General features: G+C 41.4%; 2 protein-coding genes across 3 annotated transcripts in view; one reads left to right on the forward strand and one right to left on the reverse strand.

The window, feature by feature from the left end:
* The window catches only part of cpne3 (copine III), a 32,708-nt gene extending 17,303 nt beyond the window's left edge, over positions 1-15,405 (reverse strand). For both annotated transcript variants that reach the window (XM_084152220.1, XM_084152221.1), the window contains exons 1-6: positions 15,291-15,405; positions 10,876-11,016; positions 10,382-10,561; positions 2,581-2,655; positions 2,424-2,495; positions 2,145-2,225 (exon numbers count right to left, since the gene is read on the reverse strand). In XM_084152220.1, the coding sequence (XP_084008346.1) occupies positions 2,145-2,225; positions 2,424-2,495; positions 2,581-2,655; positions 10,382-10,561; positions 10,876-11,007 (540 nt within the window). In that variant the 5' untranslated portion in view covers positions 11,008-11,016; positions 15,291-15,405. The remainder of the gene's footprint in view (positions 1-2,144; positions 2,226-2,423; positions 2,496-2,580; positions 2,656-10,381; positions 10,562-10,875; positions 11,017-15,290) is intronic.
* Positions 15,406-15,478: 73 nt separating this feature from the next.
* On the forward strand, positions 15,479-23,453 carry rmdn1 (regulator of microtubule dynamics 1). The gene is made up of 10 exons (XM_084151648.1): positions 15,479-16,099; positions 16,893-16,998; positions 17,196-17,283; positions 17,684-17,843; positions 18,596-18,685; positions 18,779-18,834; positions 20,094-20,181; positions 21,465-21,495; positions 22,075-22,208; positions 22,820-23,453. The coding sequence occupies exons 1-10, from the start codon at positions 15,965-15,967 to the stop codon at positions 22,862-22,864; spliced, it is 933 nt and encodes a 310-aa protein (XP_084007774.1). The 5' UTR covers positions 15,479-15,964; the 3' UTR covers positions 22,865-23,453.
* Positions 23,454-24,656: the final 1,203 nt, after the last annotated feature.

Here is a 24,656-nt window from a genome sequence, read left to right on the forward strand (position 1 = left end):
AAATCAACCATTTATCGAATCATCAAGAACTTCAAGGGGTAAAGTCATTTTCTCTTTCCGATTGTTGTTTGGGGCATCCGGAAAACACCTTGTCCGGAGAAGACAAGGTGAGCGCTACAATCAGTCCTGTGTCATGCCAACAGTAAAGCATCCTGAGACCATTCATGTGTGGGGTTGCTTCTCAGCCAAGGGAGTGGGCTCACTCACAATTTTGCCTAAGAACACAGCCATGAATAAAGAATGGTACCAACACATCTTCCGAGAGCAATTTCTCCCAACCATCCAAGAACAGTTTGGTGACGAACAATGCCTTTTCCAGCATGATGGAGCACCTTGCCATAAGGCAAAAGTGATAACTAAGTGGCTCGGGGAACAAAACATCGACATTTTGGGTCCATGCCCAGGAAACTTCCCAGACCTTAATCCCATTGAGAACGTGTGGTCAATCCTCAAGAGGCGGGTGGACAAACAAAAACCCACAAATTCTGACAAACTCCAAGCATTGATTATGCAAGAATGGGCTGCCATCAGTCAGGATGTGGCCCAGAAGTTAATTGACAACATGCCAGGGCTGATTGCAGAGGTCTTGAAAAAGAAGGGTCAACACTGCAAATATTGACTCTTTGCATAAACTTAATGTAATTGTCAATAAAAGCCTTTGACACTTATGGAATGCTTGTAATTATACTTCAGTATACCATAGGAACATCTGACAAAAATATCTAAAAACACTGAAGCAGCAAACTTTGTGCAGACCAATACTTGTGTCATTCTCAAAACTTTTGACCATGACTGTAGTAACCATTATCTGAATCGCATTACCACTAACCACACTCTGTACCACAACACCAGTGTCTGGACACAGTACACGAGCAGACACTCATTAGCTACATTGCATTTGGTTCAATCACATTTTAGGCATCTGGGCCAAGAATAGGAGGAGAGTAATGAGTTTCTAGACAAAAGGATAATTTAATTAATTAATTAATTAGCCATTTAGCAGACGCATTTATCTAAAGCGACTTACAGTCATGCGTGCATACATTTTTTGTGTATGGGTGGTCCCGGGGATCGAACCCACTACCTTGACGTTACAAGCGCCGTGCTCTACCAGCTGAGCTACAGAGGACCACACAAAAAATGTATGCACGCATGACTAAACAATGCAAATGTTATGCACTGACTCCAGTGTGAGTCAGGGAACAGTGCACAATAGTGATGGTCATTTGAAGTTATTTCACTAATAGAATAATATCATGAAGTCAAAAAAAATAAAATGCTCTACTCTTGACCAATCAGAATGAGGCAAAATGCCACAACAGCAGACAGTGCGTAGTTGTTTTCAGGGTGCTAGCTCGGTAGTTTTTGGCTAACGGTAGCCTCGGCTAACAGCAACTGCGAAAGAAGCCTGATGTTAGCCATCAAAGAAGTGATTGTTTAAAAAAGGTTTTCTGTTGAGTGTTCTGCTTTGATCTGTGTCAGGTCTTGTGGACCCTCCGTTGGAGCGCATGAAGGCTAATCCCTGAAGAGGGGAAAATAGCATACCGTTGGAGGGCTAAATGCGCTATGATAGTAAAATGCCTTTTCATGTAAAACATAATTAGCTTGAAAATAAAACAACTGTGCGTCCTCAGAACTGTAGGCTACATTTACAGTGCGCAACTGTAAACAAATGTACTGTCAAAGCCATGATGTCTGAAGCAGTAGCTCAATGCAGCATACATAAACACTACCTTCTTACATTTGTTGTTTTATTAAATTATGCATTTCAAATGTCATATCCTTGTGTGTAACAATGTCACATGGACAATTTAATTTAGACAAAACGTTTTCATTGTTAAAATAGGCCTAATTGTCCTAATGTCTGTTAGGATATCCGGATATTCGATTAACCGTGCCCATCTCTAGTGTGCAACAGGATATTACATAGTCTATGGGTATTGCATGCACATTTCACACAAACAATTAAAAACTTCCTCTTTAACATTCACAAAATGCAAAATAAGACCAGGAGTACAGTATTTGATGCATAACTGGATGGAAGTTGTATATATAGTTGTAAAACCAATTAAAAAGTCTCAGTTGAAATGGGCCGTATGAGAGTGTGTTGTACTCCATAGAAATATGTCTATGTTGCACTTTACCTCTGTTCTATGAGCCAGCTGCCATCCAGTCTCTGTCTGCTTGTAGAACTCCAGGTAAGGATCCGACTTCCCAAAGAAATCCTGGAAACAGCCATAAAAAAAAACAGTCAAAACATTATAAGTCAAACAGTCACACAGACAAAAGCAACTAGGCTAACTATTGTGTGCTTCATTTCTCTCAATTGTTGGCTTTACAGAGCAGCAAGTATCACTTCAAGAGATACGTTGCTCATGGGATGACCCGTGTTTGGAGCACATTCTTCAATATTGTATCGATACCTTGTTGTCCAGTTTCCTTGCTTCAGCCTCAAAATTCACCACCCTGTTGTCTTTTATTTCTTCAGCACTTATCTACAAAGAAAATTAATAAGTAAAAAAACAGACAACAACAAACATAACAGATGAAAAACAACAAACATCTCTGTAAGTGACTCACTGTAATGGTCCCTTTTCCTGCAGGCCTGTTGTTCTTCAACACAAGTGGTCTAGTATGCTTTCTACTAGACACCACCTGGAAAATATAATTTGACACATAAGAAACACTTATAATGTAAATGGCTACTTAAGCAATAAGGCCCGAGGGGGTGTGGTACATTGGCCAATATACTACGACTAAGGGCTGTTCTTATGCACAACGCGAAATGGAGTGCCTGGATACAGCACTTAGCCATGGTATATTGGCCATATACCACAAACCCCTGAGCTGCCTTATTGCTATTATAAACTGGTACCCGGTTTATAAAATGGATTACAAACCAGGTAGTTTGGATCCTGGATGCTGATTGGCTGAAACGGCAATCAGCTGTGTGTATATCAGACAATATACCACAGGTATGATGCAGAAATACTTGTTTACGGTTCTATTTATGTTGGGTTTGTGGCCAATATACCACGGCTGAAGGCTGTATCCAGGCACTCCGCTTTACATCGTGTACAGTGCCTATCATAAGTATTCACTCTCCTTAGATTTCTTCACATTTTATTGTTACAAAGTGGGAATAACCAGTTAAATGTAACAAAATATAAATCGAAAATGTAATCTACGTAATCCCTAAAAGTAATTATTTATCATGAGAGGACCATAAACAATAACTAGTAATGCTGCATACTCAAAGAAAATGTTAAAATCTCACCTTTCTGGTAAAAACAGTTATAGATTGCTGAGGTGTAGTCACTTTTGAGGACACAAGCTCAAGTACACAGTACAAATTAGAAAATATGAAATATTTTATATGATGCATTTCCTATTCAACAAAACTGTATGAATAAAGGCTTGAAATGACATGTGCTTTCTAAATATAGCATAATCAAATTATAAAATGACTAACTATAAGATTTCACCTTCCTTATAACTGTAAAATACATGTGTGTATGTTTAGTGTTAGAGAAAACATTTGCATATTTTCTAAAGGTCGCTCATGATCAAAATGTTTGCCCCCAACACTGAACGTCTCACAGAGCTCTAGATTGGCTTCCTGAACTCACTAGGAACTCACCTTTCATCTTATATTAATATTGTTCGTCTATGACAAACAGAAAGTGTTTGTTTAAAATCTATTAATTATTTTAGATTAATGGCTATAAATCGATCTCTGAATACTACCGTGACGAAACCACTCTCTCCTGCTGCGCTACGATGTAACGATTGCAGGCATGTGTAGTCCCCTGTAGCTCAGTTGGTAGAGCATGGCGCTTGCAACGCCAGGGTTGTGGGTTCGTTTCCAACGGGGGGCCAGTATGAAAATGTATGCACTCACTAACTGTAAGTCGCTCTGGATGAGAGCGTCTGCTAAATGACAAAAAATGTGTCAGTGGCTGAAATGGTAGGAGGAACATCCCAGCTTCAAGTGGTTTCAGATTTCACATCCTACTTCACAGGCTCTGAAAAAATACTACTGTGACCATGGGAACCAGGGCCATCGCTCAATGCAAGCCATTTCGATCTATGGTGTCCACAAATCGATTTAAGCGAAAATGTCAGTCAGAACCGGTACCAGAATCATGCAGGTCCCCTAACCAGGGGACCTTACATCTAAGAGGTTTTAAAATGGATGCGTCATTTTTTGTCAGCGATGTACAGAAAATACTCTGTCAAAGTGGAATTTATGAAAAATAAAACAATTATATCTTGATTAGATAAGCATTCTTGGTTAAGTCTCTTAAGAGCTTTGCACACCTGGATTGTACAATATTTGCCCATTATTCTTTTCAAAATTCTTCAAGCTCTGTCAAGGTGTTGGGGATCATGGCTGGACAGCAATTTTCAAGTATTGCCATATATTTTCAAGCATATTTAAGTCAAAACTGTAACTCGGCCACTCACGAAGATTCACTGTCTTCTTGGTAAGCAACTCCAAAGTAGATTTGGCATTGTGTTGTAGGTTATTGACTGGCTGAAAGGGGAATTCCTCTCCCAGTGTCTTGTGTAAAGCAGACTGAAGCAGGTATGTGTCTTGGATTTTGCCTGTGCTTAGCTCCATCCAGTTTCTTTTTAGGCCATGGCTGTGGATCCAGAGCTTCCGAAGATTCTGCAAATGTGTATTCTATACTTTACGCGCAGAGAACAGGCTATTCAGGCGAATGCTGCTCGTTTAATAAAGTTAGATCAAGCTGAATCAATGTCTGTAAGATCTCACATAATGATCACAGTATTCTACATAACAGAACCGACTATATAATAGCATAGTATAACGTTACTGTAAGACAAAATCACCACTGCATTCAATCGCAAATGATAATTCTTCAAGTTTTACCCATTGTAAATCAACCATTTGATCAGTATCATGGGGATATGCACTTAGATCTTGAGTTACAGTGTTGTCGTAGTAGCCTTCAGTGTTGTTTTGAATGATGTTCAGTCGTGGTCAAAAGTTTTGAGAATGACACAAATACTAATTTTCACAAAATCTGCTGCCTCAGTTTTGATGATGGCAATTTGCATATACTCCAGAATGTCATGAAGAGTGATCAGATTAATTGCAAAGTCCCTCGTTTCCATGAAAATGAATTTAAATCCCCCAAAAACATTTCCACTGCATTTCAGCCCTGCCACAAAAGGACCAGCTGACATCACGTCAGTGATTCTCTCGTTAACACAGGTGAGAGAGAGTGTTGATGAGGACAAGGCTGGAGATCACTCTGTCATGCTGATTGAGTTAGAATAACAGACTGGAAGCTTTAAAAAGGAGGGTGGTGCTTGAATTCATTGTTCTTCCTCTGTTAACCATGGTTACCTGCAAGGAAACGTGCCGTCATCATTGCTTTGCACAAAAAGGGCTTCACAGGCAAGGATATTGCTGCTAGTAAGATTGCACCTAAATCAACCATTTATCGGATCATCAACAACTTCAAGGAGAGAGGTTCAATTGTTGTGAAGAAGGCTTCAGGGCGCCCAAGAAAGTCCAGCAAGCGCCAGGATCGTCTCCTAACGTTGATTCAGCTGCGGGATCGGGGCACCACTAGTGCAGAGCTTGCTCAGGAACGGCAGCAGGCAGGTGTGAGTGCATCTGCACACACAGTGAGGCTAATACTTTTTGGAGGATGGCCTGGTGTCAAGAAGGGCAGCAAAGAAGCCACTTCTCTCCAGGAAAAGCGTCAGGGACAGACTGATATTCTGCAAAAGGTACAGGGATTGGACTGCTGAGGACTGGGGTAGTCATTTTCTCTGATGAATCCCCTTTCCGATTGTTTGGGGCAGTAAAGCATCCTGAGACCATTCATGTGTGGGGTTGCTTCTCAGCCAAGGGAGTGGGCTCACTCACAATTTTGCCTAAGAACACAGCGAGTAAAGAATGGTACAAACACATCCTCCGAGTGCAACTTCTTCCAACCATCCAAGAACAGTTTGGTGATGAAGAATGCCTTTTCCAGCATGATGGAGCACCTTGCCATTAGGCAAAAGTGATAACTAAGTGGCTCGTGGAACAAAACATCGACATTTTGGGTCCATGGCCAGGAAACTCCCCAGACCTTAATCCCATTGAGAACTTTGATTACGCAAGAATTGGCTGCCATCAGTCAGGATGTGGCCCAGAAGTTAATTGACAGCATGCCAGGGCGGATTGCAGAGGTCTTGAAAAAGAAGGGTCAACACTGCAAATATTGACTCTTTGCATAAACTTAATGTAATTGTCAATAAAAGCCTTTGACACTTATGGAATGCTTGTAATTATACTTCAGTATACCATAGGAACATTGACAAAAATATCTAAAAACACTGAAGCAGCAAACTTTGTGAAGACCAATACTTGTGTCATTCTCAAAACTTTTGACCACGACTGTACAGTGAGCAGATTTTAGAGCATTTTACCTAGTGGCGCACGCTGTTGAGTTTTGGCCACACAAGAAAAAAAACTGGTGGTGGTGTTTTTGTCTTAAAGTAACGTTATACTATTATATTCGGTTCTGTTATGTAGAATACTGTGATCATTATGTGATCTTGCAGACATTGATTCAGCTTGATCTAATTTTGATCTAACTTCCCCTGTAGCCTGTTCTCTGCCTGTAAAGTAGAGAATATACAATCAGTTAGGAAAGCAAAGGCTAGCTTTTTCAAACAAGATATGTGCATCCTGTAGCACTAACTCCAAAAAGTTTTGGGACACTGTAAAGTCCTGTAAAGTCCTCCCAGCTGCCCACTGCACTGAGGCTAGGAAACACTGTCACCACCGATAAATCTACGATAATCGAGAATTTCAACAAGCATTTTGCTACGGCTGGCCATGCTTTCCACCTGACTACCCCTACCCCAGCCACCAGCTCTGCACCCTCTGCTGCAACTTGCCCATGCCCCCCCGCTTCTCCTTCACCCAAATTCAAACAGCTGATGTTCTGAAAGAGCTGCAAAATCTGGACCCCTACAAATCATCTGGGCTAGACAACCTGGACCCTTTCTTATCTAAAATTAGCCGCCGAAATTGTCGCAACCCCTACTACTAGCCTGTTCAACCTCTCTTTCGTAGAGATTGAAAAGCTGCCGCAGTCATCCGTCCTCTTCAAAGGGGGTGACACTCTAGATCCAAACTGTTACAGACATATATCCATCCTTCCCTGCCTTTCGAAAGTATTTGAAAGCCAAGTTAACAAACAGATCACCGACGATTTCGAATCCCACCGTACCTTCTCCGCTATGCAATCTGGTTTCCGAGCTGGTCATGGGTGCACCTCAGCCACGCTCAAAGTCCTAAACGATATTATAACCGCGATTGATAATAGACAGTACTGTGCAGCCGTCTTCATCAACCTGGCTAAGGCTTTCGACTCTGTCAATCACCGCATTCTTATTGGCAGACTAAATACCCTTGGTTTCTCAAATGACTGCCTCGCCTGGTTCAACAACTACTTCTCAGATAGAGTTCAATGTGTCAAATCGGAGGGCCTGTTGTCTGGACCTCTGGCAGTCTCTATGGGGGTGCCACAGGGTTCAATTCTCGGGCCGACTCTATTCTCTGTGTATATCATTGATGTCGCTCTTGCTGCTGGTGACTCTCAGATCCACCTCTACGCAGACGACACCATTTTGTATACATCTGGCCCTTCATTGGACACTGTGTTAACAAACCTCCAAACGAGCTTCAATGCCATTCAACACTCATTCAGTAGCCTCCAACTGCTCTTAAACATTAGTAAAACTAAATGCATGCTCTTCAATCGAACGCTGCTTGCTCCCGCCTGCCCGAATAGAATCACTACTCTCGGCGGGTCTGACTTAGAATATGTGGACAACTACAAATACCTAGGTGTCTGTTAAATCTAGAATCGGCTTCCTATTTCGCAACAAAGCCTCCTTCACTCATGCTGCCAAACACGCCCTCGTAAAACGGACTATCCTACCGATCCTTGACTTCGGCGATGTAATTTACAAAATAGCCTCCAACACTCTACTCAGCAAATTGGATGTAGTCTATCACAGTGCCATCCGTTTTGTCATCAAAGCCCCATATACTACCCACCATTGTGACCTGTACGCTCTCGTTGGCTGGCCCTCACTACATATTCGTCGCCAAACCCACTGGCTCCAGGTCATCTATAAATCACTGCTAGGCAATTCCCCGCCTTATCTTAGCTCATTGGTCACCATAGCAACATCCACCCGTAGTATGCGCTCCAGCAGGTATATCTCACTGGTCATCCCCAAAGCCAACACCTCCTTTGGCCGCCATTCCTTCCAGTTCTCTGCTGCCAATGACTGGAACGAACTGCAAAAATCTCTGAAGCTGGAGACTTATCTCCCTCGCTAACTTTAAGCATCAGTTGTCAGAGCAGCTTACTGATAACTGCACCTGTACACAGCCCATCTGTAATTAGCACACCCAACTACCTCATCCCCATATTGTTATTTATTCTGCTCATTTGCACCCCAGTATCTCTATTTGCACATCATCTTCTGCACATCTATCACTCCAGTGTTTATACTACATTGTAATTATTTTGCCCTATGGCCTATTTATTGCCTTACCTCCATAACTTACTACATTTGGACACACTGTGTCTATTGTGTTATTGACTGTACGTTTTGTTTACCCCATATGTAACTGTGTTGTTGTTTTTAATCGCACTGCTTTGCCTTATCTTGGCAAGGTCGCAGTTGTAAATGAGAACTTGTTCTCAACTGGCTTACCTGGTTAAATAAAGGTGAAATAAAAAAAATAGGCTAAAGTTTATTTTGCAGTATTAGTCTAGTGCCTTGTGTCATACAGGATGCATGTTTTTAAATATGTTTTATTCTGTAGATTTTCGGTCATTATTGTGGAATCAATACAATGTTGTTGATCCATCCTCAGTTTTCCCCCATCACAGCCAATGAACGCTTGTAGCTGTTGTAGTTGAATCTGTACTTGAAATACTTGACTGAGGGACTATTTGTTGTATGTATGGGGAACAGATGAAGGGGTAGTCATTCAAAAATCATGTAAACCTCTATTATTTCACACAGAGTCCATGTAACTTGTGGTTTGTTAAGCCACATTTTACTCCTGAACTAATTTAGGCTTGCCTAAAAAAAAGGGGGTGAATACTTATGCAACAACTATATTTTAGTTATTATATTTTTATTAATTAGTAAACATTCGTAGGGGGGGGGGTGAATACCACACTGCCTCGGGCCTTATTGCCTAAATTGACACAGATGACACAGATGCACGTGAGACAGACAAAGTCCATACAGAACATAGCCTGAACAAACAGTCAAAAGAAACCTTTGGTGTCAAGTCACAGATAGCACAGCCACTGCACGTCTATATAGGGGTTGTATGCACTGTGCACGATGCTAACTCTCTACATGAGTGGCAGTGAGACACTGACCGGATTCACCAAAACAGACTACTGCAACGGAGGGTCTAATCCTGCATGATGATTGGTTAAAACCGCAATCCAGCCGGTGTCTATTCCACAAGTAACCACCGGCTAAAACTATGATGTTGAAATGCCTATTTACCCTGTTCCAACTCACTGCGCAAACCACTGTCTCATCAGCCCAGCCAGACAATTTATAAACTTGATCTCCACTGTAAAAAGCATCTAGACATAATCTCCCATTTCTTTTAGACTAGCAATTGATTTTCAATAGCTGAGATTTGTATAAAACTTGTGGTCTGTCTCTCTGACATTTGAAACAGCTGTCCCATAGTAATGATGGTGTAGGAGTCGGGACGAGACAAGACAGGCAGCTTTTCTCAAACAGTCAAAATCATGAATCAGCATTATTTCTATGGACATATACAAATAAATGTCTCTAGAAAACAGCTTAAACAAATGCAAATGCAGCTACTTTGCTGTTATTCTGGCTGCACTGTTTGACGTGACTGTAAGTTAGCCGTAGTTGGCTAGCTAGCAAGCAAGGGATAAGAATGTTGCCAGCCAGTATGGCAATGGAACATTTAGAACGAACGACTGGGTCGGGTCCATAGATACAGAACAAAAAGACTTAACGACTGGGTCACGTCTCTGGCAACTGAACCGACAGAACAAACGACCAGCCAGCTTGGGTAGCAACCCTAGATTTCTGTCAGGACTATATCTCGTGGAAGGATGAAATAGTATGAAGAAATTAATCAAAATAAAAAAAGTTGAACTAAAATATGTTAATCATTATTTGAATATGTTGGTAACCCGTTGTATAAAAGTGATGCCCTCGAAGCTGGTGTTTGGCCTAACAACACCCGTACCAATATATCCTCCAAACACTGGCTTCTCGGGCATTATCACTTAAGTGAGGAGGGGAAAGAAAAAGATCTCACCTGGCCCAAGGTACACTCCAGCTCCCCCAGGAAATCATCATCGCTTAGGTCAACAGTTTTATTGTCGATGTCGTAAATTCCAAACTTCAGCTTTTGCACTATTTCAAAGTAGTAATCGATGATGAACTTCTTGGCAAACTTTGGGGCAAGGCAATTCTGTACCTTCTCTGTGCGGCCCACCTACAAACACAACATTTCAGCCTGTTAGTAATCAAATCATAAACATTCTCACACCCTCATGAAACTAATTAACAACATCAGGTGATACTGAATTGGCCCAACATTTCAGATTCTTCCTGGAAACAGGTAATGCTCGCTTTAGCCATTCTACAATGCTGAGATGCTTTTCCAAACAGCGAAGCGGAATACTGATGATTCAAGTTAATCAATTATGCATGATGATGGCTTTGGGGAGAAATCAATTTTTAGCCTTGTTGGGTTAACATTTAACAATGTCACAGTGTTTCTTGGGCAAACAAGAATCTGTGACTGACCTCGTACCACTGTGACCCAGCAGTGTTCATGAGAAGAATACACAGAGGGTCAGACTTGGAGCCAATGTCCTTGTCCAGAAGATTCTCACAGGAGACAGTCAGCTCCACCTTTGTCACACACTGTGTCGCCATTGGACCCACCTGTAACACAGACAGATGAACAGACACACACATTAGCTGTGAAGAGACAGATGATGTCCCTAGGCAAAATTAAACATTTTCTGTGAGCTACTGTAAATACAAGCATCCAAATACAGTTCAAGTCAGAAGTTTACATACACCTTAGCCAAATACATTTAAACTCAGTTTTTCACAATTCCTGACATTTAATCCTAGTAAAAATTCCCTGTCTTAGGTCAGTTAGGATCACCACTTTATTTTAAAGAATGTGAAATGTCAGAATAATAGTAGAGTGAATGAATTATTTCAGCTTTTATTTCTTATTGCCTTTAAATTGTTTAACTTGGGTCAAACGTTTCGGGTAGCCTTCCACAAGCTTCCCACAATAAGTTGGGTGAATCTTGGCCCATTCCTCCTGACAGAGCAGGTGTAACAGTCAGGTTTGTAGGCCTCCTTGCTCGCACACGCTTTTTCAGTTCTGCCCACACATTTTCTATAGGATTGAGGTCAGGGCTTTGTGATGGCCACTCCAATACCTTGACTTTGTTGTCCTTAAGCCATTTTGCCACAACTTTGGAAGTATGCTTGGGGTCATTGTCCATTTGGGAGTCCCATTTGCGACCAAGCTTTCACTTCCTGACTGATGTCTTGAGATGTTGCTTCAATATATCCACATAATTTTCCTCCTCATAATGCCATCTATTTTGTGAAGTGCACCAGTCCCTCCTGCAGCAAAACCCCCCCACAGCATGATGCTGCCACCCCCGTGCTTCACGGTTGGGATGGTGTTCTTCGGCTTGCAAGCGACCCCCTTTTTCCTCCAAACATAACGATGGTCATTATGGCCAAACAGTTCTATTTTTGTTTCATCAGACCAGAGGACATTTCTCCAAAGAGTACTATCTTTGTCCCCATGTGCAGTTGCAAACCGTAGTCTGGCTTTTTTGTGGCGGTTTTGGAGCAGTGGCTTCTTCCTTGCTGAGCGGCCTTTCAGGAGCGATTTCTGCATATTGCACCTTTAATCATAATCTCATTCCTAGACGCAGGGGCGGACTGGGACCAGATATCAGCCATGGCATTTCTAACACACCGGACCATTTTTTACCTCGAGCCTCCACACTGGCCCATTTTGTTTCTTGAGGCCCCCATTATTAGCCAGATAATGATCATTTTGAGCAACAACAAAAAAATTGACAGGTTCACTAGGCGAATTAATCCAGTCCGCCCTGCCCAGACACTTCCACCCAAATGCAGCAATAGCCTGCGGATGAGTTAATGCTGCCTTCATAACCAAGTGGGAAGGTGGTATTTACCATATAGAACAGGGAAAAAATCCACTTGATCGCCCCTTCAACTCGTAATTACTATACTGAACAAAAATATAAACACAACATGCAACAATTTCAATGATTTTACTAAATTACAGTTCATATAAGGAAATCAGTTAATTTAAATAAGTTCATTAGGCCCTAATGTCACATGACTGGGCAGGGGTGCAGCCATGGGTGGGCCTGGCTGCCAAGTGGGTGGGCCAATGCCCTCCAAGGCCCACCCATGGCTGCACCTCTGCCCAGTCATGTGAAATCCATAGATTAGGGCCTAATGAACTGGGGAGCCAGGCCCAGCCAATCAGAATGAGTTTTTCCCCACAAAATGGCTTTATTACAGACAGAAATACTCCCCCATGCCAATTGCACACTCCCTCAAAACCTGTGGCATTGTGTTGTTTGACAAAACTGCACATTGTAAAGTGGCCTTTTATTGTCCCCAGCACAAGGTGCACCTGTGTAATGATCATGCCATTTAATCAACTTCTTAATATACCACACCTGTCAGGTGGATGGATTATCTTGGTGAAGGAGAAATGCTCACTAACAGGGATGTAAACAAATTTGTGCACAACATTTGAGATAAAGCTTTTTGTGTGTATGGAACATTTCTGGGATTTTTTATTTCAGCTCATGAAACATGGGACCAACACTTTACATGTTGAGTTTATAGTTTTGTTCTGTGTAGAAGGAAAATAGTCTATCATCCCTGAGCTCCAACTTCTCCCACATGCTGACCTCTGACATCACCTACTAGGGAAATGACCTCGATTACAGCATTTTGGGGAGTTAAATGTAACAAAACATCATTAAAAATATATATATTAGTATGGTTTTTTAACACAATTGTACAAGCATGATAGCTGTACTTTTAGTTTATGGTTGACCCAGCTTGATGGCCATTAGCTAATTGGCGTTTCTCAACGACTTCAAAGTACGTGAACGCGTCTAACTAGTACTTACGACCAGGGGCGGTGTGTTCATTAGGGCGATATGGGCGACGCACTGCCAAATGGGAAAAGGAAGGGATTTTTTTTCTAATCAATTATATCACGGCAACAGTAGTTTTCAGTGTTCTAATCTAGACGTCTGATCTGCCACTAAATGTCCAATCAGGCTAAAGTCGTGCTTCAAATGGCCCCGCCCCTTTTGGGGTGATTTCAGTCAGGTTGAAAATCGCCCAGGAGTCTCTCATAGACTATCATGTAAAATATTTTTTTTTTCAAATATCAGAGCTTTCAATACAATCTCTATGGGTTCCGGGAGGGCTTGCACTTACGCGCTTTCGTCATACGTAACATAAGTAACCATGAACATAACTAAGAAAAGAGCGGGTAGCAGCGTCAATCAATTCACGTACAACTGTCAAGATGGCTAGCTTTGCGAGGCAAAGATGAAACTGAGGGCGCCACCAACCCTGGTATTTTTCTTGGACTTGTCAACTTTGTGGCACAATTAGATGAGGTGTTTGATGACCATCTTAAAAATGCTAAAGTTTTCAAGGGCACATCAAAGACCATTCAAAACGAGCTACTGGAGTGTATGCTAGCGGTCATGAGGGAACATATTGTGGAGGAGGTGAAGTCGGCGAACTTCGTAGCTATCCAAGCTGACGAGACCACGGACGTTTCTACACAGACACAGCTGGTGCTTGTGCTGAGGTACATAGATAGCAACCACAAAGTGCAGGAGCGCTTTTTTGAGTTCCTTCCCATCTCGGAATCAACCTCAGTCTCAATCGCCAGTGTGCTTTTGGAGAGACTGAACGGTCTTTTTGCAGACGACGAGAAAGTCAAACTCATTGTGCAAGCTTACGATGGAGCCAGTGTGAGGGGAGAGAAGGCTGGTGTGCAGCAAAAGGTGCGTAAGCATTTCAAGAATGCCCATTACGTGCATTGCTATGCGCATCAGCTGAATTTGATCATGCAGCAAGCTAGAACAGTTTCAGTACAAGTAATGTAGCCTCTCTCTCTCTTTGTCCCTCCCTGTCTGTCTCTTTAACACACACACGCCCAAATCAGTTCACAGTTGATGTTGTTTAAAATAGTTATTTTTCATTTTTTTTAAAGTAAAAAAAAAAAAAATCTGTTCATGTTCATTTTTACAAATCTATACAATTGGCCAGAATATGGTTGTTCATATTTACAAATCTATACAATTGGCCAGAATATGGTTGTTCATTTTTACAAAGCCATACAGATAGCTGTGTTTACCTTTTCTATAAATTATTTTCAAATTCTGTTTTCAGGCTAAATGTCTATCACTGTTCATTTTCACAAATCTATACAAGAGGGCAGAATATGGAAGTCTATAAAAATTTCTTATTACCAATAACTTGCATCAATGTTTTCAGTAGCCTCTACCAAAAGCTCCTGCTTGCTTGTTGTGAATTATGCTCAGGTGCACATATTTCCAATTCAACCATGAGGCCTTTTTGAAGCAAGTAATGTGTATATCAGGATTGACTTATATGCTGCCCCTGTCTTCATGTTGTTGCTGGACATATCTTTTTTAAAATGTGTGTAGGTCACCTAAATCATCAGAAAAATTGCCCCCCCTGAGAATTTTTTCAGGAGCAGCCACTGCTTACGACTTCACAAATTATAATTACCACCTTCCCACTTGGTTATGAACGCAGCATAAATTAATCATACTGTAGATGGTGGGTGGCTAGCAAAGTTCGGCTACTTGTTAGCTAGCTAATTTAATAACATAACTAGCTAGATATTGGTATTAGCTATACAATGTTAGACATACACCGCATACAGTAATGTAATGGCTGTCTTTCTATCCTGGTTTTGGTTTGACGTGACAACTGGCTGGTTAGCTAGCTAGCTATTTCTCTAGCTAGCTAGCTGTTTCTCTTAGCTCCTGAAACACAAAGCATCAAACAATTTCACATCCCAGTCAGCAATGGCTAAACATAGAAAAGCCAAGCACAGCATTATTTATTAGCTAGTTACCTACCTCAATGTGTTTACTTTACAATACAGAGTCCCTCTGAAGTAATATGGGTCCTGCTCGGATCAAGCGCTGTTCCACAACTGCTCCGTGTTAAATCGGCCCACACCCCGCCTTGGGTGGGTTCCAGATACGCACCTTGCGCAATGTCGAAACGCGCAGGGAACACTGAACCTGTCCAATTAGAACCCTTGTTTTTTTTTGTCGCAAAGCCGTTTCCGTTGCAAAACGTTTTGCTAAGGTTTGCAACGGTGATGCAACTGGTATGCATATAATTATATATTCTGTTGATTTCAGTTCTGACTACGGAACCTGTGAAGTAGCTTTTTGTTTCTAGTCGACACCATAAACCGAGGACGTATTTTGCAAAGACGCATTTAAGATAATCATCCAGAAAAAACAGTTTTGAACATCATACCCACCAATGCAATGGTTTCGACGTTGAACAGTTGATACCAGAGAAAATACAGTGGGAAATACAAGTTAAATTGTGTAAAAATGCCCGATCAATCATAAACAGATTTACAACAACCTGCTTTGAAGTTCGTGTTGTTTCGAAACGTTTTAGCTTATTGCGATCTTGAATGACCCACGTTTGTGTAGAGTTCTACCTTTCAAAGCCTTGGGTGTGCGGCTCAGACTTCGAAGTGATCGTTCAGCTCTTGACTTGATTAGGGAGAATGATGGCAGGAGCAACTTTCATGCGATTTGCTGCCCGGACTGTGCTATCGGCACCTGCTTGTAAAGCCGTCAAGATCCGAGGATATCATCGACAATACTTGACTACTTTCAGGAACAATACCTCAAGTATTAACGTAAATAAACCTCCATTTACTTTTGACACCCTTCATCGGCCCAGTTTCTCCTAAGTTGCTTATGTGAAAGTGTTACATGCGACCTGGTAGAATAGAACCAGAGTGGTAGGCTATTTGTTGAAAATATCTGACTATGTAAAACATACAGTAACTAGATAAACTACCCTGATCTGAATGGATATAGGTGAAAGGTCAGTAGGGTTATAAAGTACGGTAGGTAGGGTATTCTTATGTGATGTGATTGTCTCTCCACATTAACATTTGTTCAGTATCACTATTGAAAGGACAATAGGGTGCACATGATACAGAATAAACATGACAATATAAATTACATTTGACAATATTTACATTTAGTTATCATCATTATCGTTGTGTTCATTTGATATTACTTGAAGATAAGAGATGACGCGAGGAGTATGCAATTGAGATTCTCCCTCAGAATTGTCCCTCTGCATTTGTTGTCTCGAGTACTTCGGTCAGAGGGACCTGAGCCAATTTGAGAATTTGAAAAACAAAACGTCTCAGGCACACCAACAAGTGGATTCCTCACAAGTAAAAGGGAGGAGGGGGGTCTAATATAGACTAGCCAGAGAGGTAACTGGTGGAATATATACTAACTGTAAGTCGCTCTGGATAAGAGCGTCTGCTAAATGACTAAAATGTAAATGTGTATATATAAGGTCTTGTGAAGCAGTCTTTAGTCATATCTGGTTTTATCAGGTTGTAACTGACACTGACAAGTGTTTTATGACTTCAATTCAACTACCTCGGTCTGTCCCACTCTCTGGTGCAGGGTGGAAGAACTGCATTTCTGCTCACCTTACCAGCACTATCTTATCTAGGCCTGGAAGCCTACAGGAGGGTGCAGAGTGCAACTGTGGTCCATGCTCTGGAAAAAGGTACACACCACCTGAAAATGACTAATTCAGAAGGGTTTTAATTAAATGCAATATCAAAATGATCTGAAAGGGAGAACTATTGAATCAGACATTACAATTATGAGTTTTCATATCCCGATTAAACATGCAAATGTATGATTTTGGGCTTTTTCCTATCCAGTTTCTCTATCCAATGGCACCTCTATTTTGCATTCTAGCTGAAGAGGTTGTGGAACAAGCAGATTACCTGTATAGCTGTGGGGAGACAGAGAAACTCTACCAGCTTCTGCTACAGTATAAGGACAGGTAGGCCTACTGTATGTCGTTTACATGTCAAGGCATGTGTTGTCCATTGCATGTGTATAAGACAGACAGACAGTGACCATTGCAAAAACAGAATGGTAGTATGTATTGATTGGGTTTGGCTGGGATCCAGCACGATTGTGCCAGTCAGGTTGTCTCACTGTTTGGATATCAGTTTGGGGTCATTGAACTAAGGAGTAAAAAGCCAGGACAAAGCTACAGTACCATTCAGGAACTCAGCAATCGAGGTCAGGTGACTTAAGAAGTAAGACAACAACACTGAATGCCCTCCAAATACTGTTAAATACTTCTAAAAACTTTTTGTTTCTGTCCCACTAGATTCTGCTGACCATTCAGTAATTACATTTTTGGAAATAAAATATTTGTGTGTGTGTGTGTCCAGTGATGATGCTGAGTTCCTGTGGAGGCTGGCGCGGGCGTCTCGTGACCTCTCCCTCCTCGCTCACATTGCTGCTGACGAGAAGAAGAGGCTGACCTTTGAGGCGTTTGAATACGCCAAGAAGGCCCTGGAGAAAAATGAGGCCTGCTTCGCAGCACACAAAGTAATAAAGGCTATGGTTTCTTCTCATTGAATCTCTGAAGAGAACATACTACAATACACTATTACTGCTGTGAAACTAAGCTAAATCATGGTTTTGATCAGGTTAATTTGCCTGCATAATTTTGAGGCTACGGTAATAAGATTAATCCGTTAATGCCTGGTTTGCTGCTATAGACCAAGTGGACAAGTTGCTACAAGTCCGGTCGAGGTAAACATTCTAATACAGAGCTTTGGTGAAAGTTTGTCATGTGAAATGCAAACCCTAATAGCATCAGAGGCAAAAGAAAAAGCCAAGGCCAATAGCACAGTGAAAAAATCATGGCTAAATGTCTCAACGGGCTGCTGGCTAAAGATCTAATTATTCTTCTGAGTCTCAAGATTAGTCATTCTGAATTACATATATATGCATCAGTACAGATGGTTGATAGGAGACTGATACAACTTTCCATTGAACAGTGAAACATTTGCTACTTTGTCATGTTTCCTGGTAGAGAGAGAGATATTCAGCAGTTAACCAAGTGCAAGGTTGGATTGTCTGTTTCTGAGGCCTAGAATTCTGTGTTCTGATCTGATAATGGAAAACACTTGTAGATCTATAAAATACTTAAGACCGTTTTTAAGTTGTGTAAGCTAATCAAAAACATGTGAGGATATGGACGTCCATCTTGGTCATGGTTTTGGCTTCCTGGTCGGCCCCCACAATATTTATGTGGATATTCTAATTCTTCTACCCCCCGTCTCTCTCTTGGTTAGTGGTATGCAGTGTGCCTCAGTGACATAGGCGATTACGAGGGGGTCAAAGTAAAAATAGGAAATTCTTACATCATTAAAGAACATTTGCAGGTAAGTGTTTTTTTAAATAATTTACAGTATGTCATATCATATGATTATTAATTTAAATATTGGCAGCATTCTAAAATAAAATGCATCTTCCAGAGGGCCATCGAGCTAAATCCAAAAGATGCCACATCCATCCATATCTTGGGTTATTGGTGAGTTATACACTGATTATACAAAACATTAAGAACTCATTGCTCTTTCTATGACATAGACTGACCAGGTGAATCCAGGTGAAAGCTATGATCCCTTATTGATGTCACTTGTTAAATCCACTTCAAAATCAGTGTAGATGAAGGGGAGGAGACAGGTTAAAGAAGGATTTCTAAGCCTTGAGACAATTGAGACATGGATTGTGTATGTGTGCCATTTAGAGGGTGAATGGGCAAGACAAAAAATGTAAGTGCCTTTGAATGGGGTATGGTAGTAGGTGCCAGGCGCACCGGTTTGTGTCAAGAATAGTTTTTTTCCATGCTCAACAGTTTCCCGTGTGTATCAAGAATGGTCCACCACCCAAAGGACAACCAGCCAACTTGACACAACTGTGGGAAGCATTGGAGTCAACATTGGCCAGCATCCCTGGGGAACGCTTTCGACACCTTGTAGAGTCCATGCCCCGATGAATTGAAGCTGTTCTGAGGGCAAAAGGGGGTCTATATTAGGAAGGTGTTCCTCATATATAATAATATAATATGCCATTTAGCAGACGCTTTTATCCAAAGTGACACAGTCATGTGTGCATAAATGTTTACGTATGGGTGGTCCCGGGGATCGAACCCACTACCCTGGCGTTACAAGCGCCATGCTCTACCAATTGAGCTACAGAGGACCATATTTTGGTATACTCAGTGTAGGTTATTTAGTATAGAAATTATGTACATAAAATAGAACTGTTATTTCTTAGGCAAGTTTTTGGTCCGTGTCTAAAGATATCCAGCATGTTGTGCCAGAGTCTGGGGTAGCGGTCTAAGCTCCAGACCACACATGCCACCAGGGCACCAGGGGTTTGAGGCCCAGCTTGGTCGGCTGTCTGTGTTGTACCCCTGTGTTGTACCTTCTGTTCCCCTGTGTTGTACCTTCTGTCCCCCTGTGTTGTACCTTCTGTACCCCTGTGTTGTACCTTCTGTACCCCTGTGTTGTACCTTCTGTACCCCTGTGTTGTACCTTCTGTTCCCCTGTGTTGTACCTTCTGTTCCCCTGTGTTGTACCTTCTGTACCCCTGTGTTGTACCTTCTGTACCCCTGTGTTGTACCTTCTGTACCCCTGTGTTGTACCTTCTGTTCCCCTGTGTTGTACCTTCTGTACCCCTGTGTTGTACCTTCTGTCTATCTTCCAATCTTGAATTACATGTGTCCTGTCTAAAACAATATCAAAATACCTAAGGGGTACTGACAAAGCCGTTTTTCTCTTTTAGGTGTTTTGCCTTTGCTGAGTTGGCGTGGTATCAACGTAAAGTGGCAGCCATGATCTTCGCCTCTCCTCCCACTGCCACATACGAAGAGGTGTGTTACCTCCTAAGTGGCACCCTATCCCCTATATACAGTGAGCTCCGAAAGTATTGGGACAGTGACACGTCATTTCTGAAAATGTGTCGACGTCAATGAGCGCAAACTTGAACGTTGTGAAAATTCTGTGCAACTTCCGGCGCGCGTTTACTGTGAACACTGACGCTGTACCTGCTTTAAGTTACAGTTTTAACAGTGGCCAAATAGGTGACTGTGGCTATTTGATCATAATGTAGGCCTACCATAAAAAACTACGGAGAAAAAAGCATCCCATAACATTTTAACATGGAAATAACTGTTATATCGTTCAGCCTACAGAAACAGCCAATGTGGTGTTCAATGCCTACATTCTATTAGACTTTTGAAGAAGAAAAAAAATGCACAGCTTGACATTGACCTGTTTATCCACTTGTCCTTCAGACAAGGAGGTGACTGAAAATGTTGTGTTTGATGCAAGAAACCACTTTACAAAATAAAATGCATTATTATTCCCATACCATTATTACAGAGAATCAGACAAATTATGCTACGCTCTGCCTGTTGGCTACTAAGTTTATTCAAGACATCTCAAAATACAACACTTCCCCTTTAAGACATAAAGCCTGACTCGCTTTTCAAAGATCTAGAAATGCACAGATTTTATGCGCTTGTTGGTAGCAACCACTCCCCCATTGTTGACTAGAAATGAGCTATAACTGGGCTAATAACTCACTAACTAGCAAAGAATATGAACAAATGTGCACGTGGCTACATGCAGCTCTCACTTTGATCTCAAAACAAGCGCATCTACTCACGACCACTCATACTGTAGCCTAAACACAGTCCAGTTCAAAGTGAATGGCACAGATCCATATATGGCAATGGCTATTTGCATATAGGCCTACTGCAGCTCTGATTGGTTATGGCACCGGTCTGTGTAGAATACGGGCCTGAGTCATGCCTGTCAACTAACTGTAGAAAGTTGAGTGAAATTCAATCTCGTGCTTCTCTGTGCTGGCTCATATTTCTTCTTCGCGGCAGTCTGAGGTGAGCTGCGTGCTAGAGGGAACATTGGACTGTCTCAATACTTTTGGAGCTCACTGTATACACTACTTTTGACCAGGACATATGGGTACTAGTCAAAAGAAGTGCACTATATAGGTGATAGGGTGCCATTTGGGACAGATGTGTGATGTCATACTTTTTTTTTTACCCACAGTTCTTTGTAGATGAACAGTACAATATATTTGACTGTAAAATGTAAGGCATCATGTTTGACTATACTTTTTGTTTCACTTCAGGCTTTGGCGTTCTTCCTGAAAGCTGAAGAAGGTTTGTTGTGCTAAATGCAATATTCTAACACAATACAATGCAAAGATAGACCACAACCTGTTGTTTCCAATAGGAACAAATGAGTCATAGTAGGCAGAACAAGCAAGGAGGTGGGCAGAGCAAAGCATGAGCTAGTGAGATCCTATTGGCACATTCTAGCATGTATTTGGATATTTCCGTTAGGGAACACCTACTCTGTGACGTGTGCAATAACCCAATTCGCCCTTGCACTCCTTCTAATCAACACAATTTTTAAAACTTTGGCAAAGGGTAAAATCTACCAAACTTATTCCACTCAGTTCGTAACAGATTTTAGTTTGGTAACAGAAAATTGTATTGAAATCAAATGTTTAATCAATGAGAAAATTAGCATAATGTCTGCAAAAATCTATTTTCCCACTGCCGGCTACTGGGCTTCCTCTCATCACCATATTTGATAGTGAGTGGAAACGCCAACCGGATGCTTCACACTTATACATACTGTGAAATATCTGACTCATTGTTCTGTCTGTGTTTCTAAAGCCACATGTTATGCAATACAAGGCAACGTTTATCCATCGTTTGATCATCTTTCCATAGTGGACCCCAACTTCTACAGTAAGAATCTGCTTATGCTGGGAAAGTCCTACATGGCAGTGAAGGACCAGGGGAATGCTGTGCTCTGGCTGAGAAAGGCACGGGACTACCCCCCTCACACAGAGGAAGACAAGGAGGTAAAATGTAATACTGTGTGGGCCGGTTTCCTGGACACATATTTAACCTGGTCCTGGAGATTCTCCATTGAATGTGTGTTTTAGTCCAGGACTATGCTTAACCTGTGTTCAGAAACCGGCCCTATAACGGTTACCTGTAATTTAGAGGACATTCACGTGCTCGTCGGAAGTGGGAAACTTCCCAATAAGGAATTCGCAAGTCTGATATTATGTTCAAGTGCTTTTGAAGTCAGAAAAATTATTCAACCAATAATATTTTAGCTAGCTTGATAAGCTGCTAAGTTTGCTAATAATCAAGTTAGCCAGAATTAATTTACATTGACAATATGGTCAAACTAGCTACATTATCCACATTGACAAGTTTGTAATAGTCAAAAACGAATTTGTTGTCTTTTGGTTGAAAAGTTGAAAGGTCAGTGGTGAAACGTCACAACTCAGCAACATTTTCTGAGTTTCCCACTTTTAATTACGACTTGGAGGGTTGTTCAAGTGAAACTTCCCAGGTCGGAACTCCGAACTTCCGATAACTCCCACAGCACGTGAACGCACCATTATCACAGGTACACTCTGATTGGATAGGAGCTCATTTGTTTATTTCCTGTTCTCCATAGGTCCATAAAGAAGCCCTTGACCTTCTGAAGAAGCTCGGGGCATAATATGACCTAGTCACACAGGGACAAGAGGGCATTGTGTTGATAATAGGTGTAATCTATGTCTATCTACTATATGTATATCTTTGTACATATAGGCTATAATGTACGGCCTTAACTGGAAATGATACATGCCTTTCTACTAACCTGTGTATAGTGATTTACAGATGCTGTGATTTAACTTGAAATTAATGCTATTTTAATTTAATATGCTTATCAAGTCTGTAGTGATAGCTTGGCATTGTAACATTCAGGCAGGCATCTTATTGTCTTTGTAAATAGAAAGTAGAATGGGTGTCTGAATTTAAAATCCCAATATGCGGTCAATGAATGGGATCCAATGTGTTCCACGCAAATATTAACATTATACAGTCAGTTGTGGTCAATTCATTGTTGAAATGGCAGTTGAGTTGAAATGGTATTCAGTCCCAACCATGGCCTTAATCTATGCGGTTTCACTCACAATTATTTTAATGAATTCAAACCCAGTTGTAAAGATGGTCAGATATTTATTAAATATGGTTCTTTCCACAGGCAAGATCCAACCAAAAAAAATAAATGTTTTTAAGAACATAATAAAAATCGATGACAGGTTTTTGTGAATCCTGAGCAGAAGGCCTCCGACACCCCCACGTCTCTCAAAACAGAAAAGCATGAGGGACAGGGGTTTATTTCTTTATTTCTTTAACTCATAAATCCATCTTCTATTCATTCATTAACATGGGTAAAAGCAGATCAAAAATGAATTTTCTATAGTCTCTGGTAGGGAGCGCTCTGTACAATGTAGTATTAGGTGTTTTACAGTGTGCATCTACGTATATATGTTACAGTTCATGTCTGATATGAATGAGGCGTCACAGAGCCGGTCTCTCGATGTTGGTGAGGCTCTGAAGAATAATTATTAAGTACTTGACTTTGTCTTTTTTACATTGAGTTAATTTTCATATACAATTGATTTCTTTGATTATTGATTTGTTCAAAAGGAAGCATGTTGTCATTATGTGGTGGGTTGATTTTCTTCTTCTGTCATTCATACAAGGGTAGTTACACAAATGCTCCTTGTCATCTCTACTTTTCTCACCAATAGGAAGTGAATAGATGTTATATACATCATGACATAACTTCACCATGAACCCCTAACTTTAATCTAAATTCTGGTTTGCACTGCAGTGGTCAGAACAGAATTCAACAGACTGCTTTGTCATAGCTGATGGGCTAGGGCTTGTCCCTCCCTCACCAGACAATCAAAACAAAAGAAGCACCAGAGGTGTTAGTAGAGATTTCACATTTCAAGAGAGAAAAATGTACTAGAAAATAACTAATCAGCAACGTAAGAAAAGGACAGCCTAAAGCATCATCAAGGTTGGCATGGCAGGTCATGCTTTGCTGACTTACTAATAGAACTTGGACTGGGGTGGGGTTTAGGGGGGTTGCTACCCATAGGAGAATGTGGACTGACATGGGGTGGGGTTTAGGGGGTTTACTACCTATAGGAGAATGTGGACTGACATGGGGTGGGGTTTAGGGGGTTTACTACCTATAGGAGAATGTGGACTGACATGGGGTGGGGCTTAGGGGGTTTACTACCTATAGGAGAATGTGGACTGACATGGGGTGGGGTTTAGGGGGTTTACTACCTATAGGAGAATGTGGACTGACATGGGGTGGGGTTTAGGGGGTTTACTACCTATAGGAGAATGTGGACTGACATGGGGTGGGGTTTAGGGGGTTTACACTGTAGAAGGTTATCACAGGTTATTCTATTTGACCGGTGATGGCACAATACTACACAATAGCT

The sequence above is a fragment of the Coregonus lavaretus genome (assembly GCF_964263955.1).
Source record: "Coregonus lavaretus genome assembly, chromosome: 34".
Lineage (NCBI taxonomy): Eukaryota > Metazoa > Chordata > Actinopteri > Salmoniformes > Salmonidae > Coregonus > Coregonus lavaretus.

Coding starts and splice junctions, on each gene's coding strand:
- rmdn1 (XM_084151648.1), top strand. CDS start 15,965: ATGATGGCAGGAGCAACTTTCATGCGATTTGCTGCCCGGACTGTGCTA. Junction 16,999..17,195: donor GGTCCATGCTCTGGAAAAAG/GTACACACCACC, acceptor TTTGCATTCTAG/CTGAAGAGGTTGTGGAACAA. Junction 17,284..17,683: donor CTGCTACAGTATAAGGACAG/GTAGGCCTACTG, acceptor GTGTGTGTCCAG/TGATGATGCTGAGTTCCTGT.